The following is a 5,832-nucleotide window of genomic DNA, read 5'->3' on the forward strand; positions in this document are numbered from 1 at the left end:
ACTGGTGCGTAATGGGAAAAATGACGAAACAAAATAAGAGCATTGCACCTTTTGTCACTTTCAAATTGAAGCTTTGTGTTTGTGATTGTAAAGAGACATTTGCTCTTTCAGCCACAATTCCATTTTGCTTTTGCTCCCAGTTCATCTTGCTTTTCTGTGCACAAATGTCACCTGTGTTGGGAATTAAACCTCATGCTCTCTTGTGTGAAAGACATACGCACATGCGCACACACATTTATCTCTAGCGTGGCAACCAGATCAAACATTGTAGCCCGAGAAAATGTTGAGTGGAAGGGAGATGGGAAGAGGATGGGATGGTGCTGGTTACAAAATAAATAAATCACAAAGTTAGCATCTAAAATTAGCAACGAGTACTTTTGGCTCTGTAAAAGTTGAGTGGGTCGTATTAACTCTACATGAAAAATGAAGTGGAAGCTGTCATGTGAGGGAACGTGGAGAGGCGGTGTATTAAAGGATGGCTGACAAAAGAAAAAACAAGAAAAGAACATACTGTTGTTAATAACTTTATTCATAATTTAGATGTAGAGTTGAACTTTTATTGCTAAATACTTTCAAATTCTCTACACAGATTTTGAAGTTTAATCAGATGAAATATATTTTCTTGTTGTCATGGCACCCATTATGGCAATAACTAAAATAAAAAATACAATAGTGAAAAATAAGCTGATGTTAATAAGAATCTACACTGATTAATGGATTTAGAACATTTAGTATTAAAACTGGGCCTGTTTGCTACAGTAAGAGCTGAATCACAGATGAGATTATCAACATTAAGAAGGAACAGGATGTATATATTATTGTGATTAGAGTGTGCAAACCAGGAGGAATGAGACACATAAATACAAACAACACATAAAGTGTTGAACACAGTGGTCAGCCAGTGGTGATGACGAAGGCCCGGTAGACCTCCCTGTAGGCGTTTCGGAGCAGAACATATGGGAAGCAGCTCTCCAGCATGTCTTGACTCAAGAACGGAGATTCTTCCACAATCTGAGTCAATCAGCCAGCAGGTAATAAAAGAGAAAACCGTTCAAGTATCCGACATTCTTTCCAGTTTAACATTAAAACCAGGCCCAAACCAGAACCCGACCCTTCTAAACACTAACTTTGTAATATTTTATGCAGAATTTGTCAAATGTATCTAGCATTACACTTATGAGACTGCTGTTATTACACTTTAGTCAGCTATCTACAGCTCAGCTTTTTCCTTGGCTGGAGTTTCGTCGAGCACATTTAGTGTTACGCTGTTGAGCTGCTGGTTTATTAAAGTCTGCCTGCAGCCTCTGAAATGGGTGGATGATGATTACATAAGATATTAAAGTATGAAAACAGATTAAAACTCTTCAGAAGTGGATTTAGGGCCGTTGAAATGGAAGAACTGAAGCAACTAAAGCTGTTGAAAAAACACTTTTTGGTGTAATTTTGAGCCAACACAGGCAAGATGGACTGTAGTGAAGTAATCATTGCTAAATCTGTTCATTCAAATAGGAACACAAGACCAACAGTTCAGTGCACAGCTGAGAAAATGTATGAACATGTTCACAGAAAGGATCTGGCAAAGGCGAGCTCACCTTGTGTAAGAGCAGGTAGACAGAATCTCTGTTTTTGCATTCCGTTCTATCCACATTTTGTCCCAACTGCAGCAGGGCGGACGAGGCCATCTATGGAACGACACACAGTTCGCTGAAGGCAGATCAAAGAAATGGAACATTTTCACACTGATGGACTCGACCTCCTTTGGGGCAAAGGTTGGTAGAGTCTTGAGAAAACTCTTGGGCTGAAATGTTGTCAGAGTTGTTTATCTCTGCCACCGTCATCTGTGTGCTCTGTCAAACTCAAACGTTTTCCTACAGTTTTCAGAACCACCCTTCCATTTAGATCAACTATGAAAAGTCCCCACCAAAACACACCATAAAGGTGCATTTTCCTGACAGTATTTGACTCCTGAGCACCACAGTCTTTCTTAAAAACATCTCATACTCACCAGGAGAAACTCTTTCATGTGCTGCTCAATATTTTTGTTCAGGAAAGTGAACATGGCCGCACTTAGATTGTTGATAGCTCCAGCTAAGCAGTGGATGTTGTTGTTGTGTCCTGGAAACATAAAAATACAAAAGTGACAAAAGCACCTCGGTGAGCAGCTATCCCATTAACCTCAACCACGGAGATGTTTTTGGAGTCTGGCAATTAGGCAGACTTTGACTCCATCCTCCATTAAGGCTCAAAGGTTAAAGCTATGTGAAGCATGTTAATGGAAAATAAAGCAAAGTAAAATAACCAGCGACAGTTGCCGCCGGTCCCTTTGATTAAAATCTCGGCCATCAGCTGCTCATAATCTTGCAATCCAGACTCAAAGACAAACATTTTGGCACAAAGGGCTGCAGGCCAAGAGCAACTGTGTCGGTAAACAGGCGGCTCTTAACAAAAATGTGTTTCTCCTTAAGCAGCATACTTTCCTGCAGACCTGATCAGTCGTTCTGGAAAATATGATACGCAGAGATTCTAATGGCACTTAAGTGTTACAGGGTAAAGTGTCTGTTATCAGCAGCTGGTAATTTACAGACAAGTGGCCATTAGCATTCAGCGGAGAGCCCACTGGGGACAAATTACTGTCACGCAGTTTGTAGCAGCTGGACACCAAAGCGTACCTCCGTGCTCCCGGCTGAAGAGAGAGTTGGGGTCCGAAGCCAAGGTCGGCAGGGAGACGGCGATGTAGAGCAGCAGCAGACAAAACAGCTTATACTCCTCATCAGGGGAGGTGTTGTCTGGAGAGGAAACATGATAATTGTATGTGAATATGTGTGTGAGGATGCATTTGTGTCCAGAATCTGTGCAGTTTTTTTACCCGTCTGCATGCTGCCAATGGCTGCGATGAGGGTCGGGTCGATGTCGCATTGACAGCCTGCAGCAGCAGCCAGCTCGTACACACTCAGAGTCACCTGTCATCAAAGGAGCCATTGAATAGTTGTGAAGTAATACTGGTTGGATTATTGTGCTTTGGTTCTTTACAGGCATACAAGGTGGTGGCCCACTGACCTCCACCCTACTCTTATTCACGCATCAGCAGCAGGAGCGAAACTGAATGTGCAGCGGGTCTCTTTTGTCTTGATGTGCAGCTTCGGATCTCAACCTATTTCTGGAATGCGCGCGTTGTGGGGCTATCTGGCCAGAATGTTTCCACTGATGTGGTTGAGAGGGCGGGGCCTACAGCAGTCACTCTCACGAGTAAGGAGAGGGCTGCTGACGTCTTTGGGGTTATCCTGGCCGCGGATGTGGCACGGAGGACATGCTTCACTTAAAGGCCAGACGTAATAACTGGAGGTTGGGAGGAGGGGGTGAGCTTGAGTCAAACTGATTGCTCTAGAGGGAGATAAGGAATTTGGTGGGTACTAGAGTAAGAATGTGTTTGTCTTTATCTCAGCCGCTCCGATCTCCTGCTGAACGCTATCTAAATAAGAGACATGCAGGACTCATCGTGCTGCAGTGTATTTACACCAGTCTTAACTTTTGCTCGCTCAATTCCCCAAAAGCTTGAATGGAAATAAATATGGACGAATGAAACAGAATTGATGTACTTTTAACCTACATTTTCCCATCATACAATGAATAAAAACATTGTAAATAACATGAGGTGGATGTACATAGACAACCTCGGAACTTGTCCACCTATATGGTTCCCAGAGGGTGGTGCCCAGCTCTGGTTTACCTTGATATCATCCTCGGGATGGATGCCATCTTTCAGGCACTCAATAGGGCCCATCAGGTAGGGACAGTGTTTCAGCAGGATCTACAAGTCCAGATATAAGGAGAAAGTATATTTTATTTTTTATAGGAAATATGACAAATATATCAAATTTTCACCTACACAACGTTGATAGAACCTTATTCCCAGATCATGCACTGGTTTTACATCGTCTGCTATCCATTATTATTCTAAGCTTTCTTTGTATATATATTTCCTTCATGTCCTGGCTTTTCATCTAAATATTAATCTACTTCACCTATTGAGGCTATAAACATTTTTCAGATGTTTGCGTTTTTGCACAACGTTGGAGTCTGTTATTGAATCTACTAATGCTTCTTCTCCTGATATGTGGCTCCTTACTTGGTTACTTAAGTCACCATATCAGCCATTTTGCTTTCTTAATCCCCATTAAACCAGTTTTTTAAGGACAAGAAAAAACTCTCCGTAGTTTCCCGCCCATCACTCAGAACATGTTAAACCCTAGGGTCTTTTCTACTTGACATGATGGACGTTACGTCTTTCAGGCAGTCCTTTGCCATCGATTTGAAGGACAGGATCACCCCGACGATGGTCATCCTCTTTAGCACATTCTCTCCTCCTGGAAGTGGAAATGAGAGACATGAAAGCAGCTGCTGCAGATGACCATGATGGGGCCTTCACAGGACCCAGGAAACGGCATTACCACCCTGCAGGGTCTCACTTATCTGCAGTTCAATATGGTTTCAATTAAAAACAACAGAAGGCACTAGGAATTACACAGTCTTTGTGGGTGACTGAACTGTTGTTTTTTTAATTGTTATTTTCTTATCTTAGGAAAGATTATTGCTAGTTATAATAAAATAAAAAATGTAAAATGTCAGAGTAAAATGTCTTAGTGCAATTTGTGCAGTCTATTCTCTCTGAATAACAGCCAGATTACTGATACTTTGTAGTTCATCTGATGTTGTAATTACACCCACATTACACACATCCCCCGTCATTCCTCACCTGTAAGCTTCTTTTTAAGGCCCTCCATTTTCTCTGGATTTTCATAGTTGTTTTTCATCTGTACCAGTATGTCCATGTTTTCTATCACCAGTTTCTGACCGAAAAATAGGGTTTTAATGAATAATGATTTTAGAGATTTCACAGGTTAATGCGATCATTTAGATAAAGCAAATGAAAGGTTCCTGAGAGACAGCCTTAAACCAGGTGATAAACCTTATTGATCAGTGATTTTTGGAGAATAAAATACACTCTGATTCTGCAGGGTGTTGTAGAGACCCTCCAGCTGGTATCTAATGTTCTCACGTAATCCACAGAACTCTTGCATAATTTTGTACCTTTAGCTCGCTGACTTGAGAGGTGATGTGCCACATCAGGTTCTCGTTCAGGAAATTCAGGCCATATGGACCGAGCAGCTCCGCCAGGGCCCGCATCTCTGCTCAGAAGGCAATATGAATTATTGAGATCACGGAGGAGGGAAGGAGAGGCTAACTGATGTTGGCAAGCGACTAAATGCGCATTACAAATTACACAAATGTGCTCACATAAAGGTTAAACCTTCTGCAGGAACAAATGCAACAGACTTGTGATAAACCTAAATTTGATTGTGGCTGAATCAGAGGGAGAAAAACAAGTGAAGCGATGAGAGACTCCAGTGCAGCTCAATATCTGCGCCAGAACGTGGACGGATAAGGACATGTGTGGTTAAAATTGGAGGTGGTTAATGGATTGGAAGTGAGTCATCACGAGGCAGGCTGCCTCACTATAGAGTAAATATAGACTACAATGATGTTCTGAGGAGGAGTCCTGTGATGTGTAGTGGCCTCCGAAGGTAGAGTGTGTGCAGGCAGATTTTGAATTTCATTACAGGGGTGCAGGTGAAAATAATCTCAGGGACCCCCAAAGAAACTGAGCTACGAGTAAATGAGGAGTCACGGAGAATGATTGTGTGCTGCAGTGACAAGAGATGCGCTACATTAGCCAGGTGGTGTCAAAATTAAGTGCACGTCAGGCGGTGTGAAGGAAAATGCTGCAGGCTCACACAGTCACAGGCTGCAACTCATCTGGAGTGAGTTTCAGCT

At 42.2% G+C, this 5,832-nt stretch overlaps 1 protein-coding gene across 1 annotated transcript in view; it reads right to left on the reverse strand.

Annotated features, from left to right (window-relative positions):
• Positions 1 to 508: 508 nt before the first annotated feature.
• The window catches only part of nckap1l (NCK associated protein 1 like), a 13,741-nt gene continuing 8,417 nt past the window's right edge, over positions 509 to 5,832 (reverse strand). The window contains exons 23-31 of the mRNA XM_029826974.1: positions 5,089 to 5,186; positions 4,754 to 4,847; positions 4,282 to 4,364; positions 3,728 to 3,808; positions 2,867 to 2,960; positions 2,670 to 2,786; positions 2,006 to 2,115; positions 1,593 to 1,682; positions 509 to 1,011 (exon numbers count right to left, since the gene is read on the reverse strand). Of these exons, the coding sequence (XP_029682834.1) occupies positions 895 to 1,011; positions 1,593 to 1,682; positions 2,006 to 2,115; positions 2,670 to 2,786; positions 2,867 to 2,960; positions 3,728 to 3,808; positions 4,282 to 4,364; positions 4,754 to 4,847; positions 5,089 to 5,186 (884 nt within the window). The 3' untranslated portion in view covers positions 509 to 894. The remainder of the gene's footprint in view (positions 1,012 to 1,592; positions 1,683 to 2,005; positions 2,116 to 2,669; positions 2,787 to 2,866; positions 2,961 to 3,727; positions 3,809 to 4,281; positions 4,365 to 4,753; positions 4,848 to 5,088; positions 5,187 to 5,832) is intronic.

Source organism: Takifugu rubripes, chromosome 19 (assembly GCF_901000725.2).
Source record: "Takifugu rubripes chromosome 19, fTakRub1.2, whole genome shotgun sequence".
Taxonomy (NCBI): domain Eukaryota; kingdom Metazoa; phylum Chordata; class Actinopteri; order Tetraodontiformes; family Tetraodontidae; genus Takifugu; species Takifugu rubripes.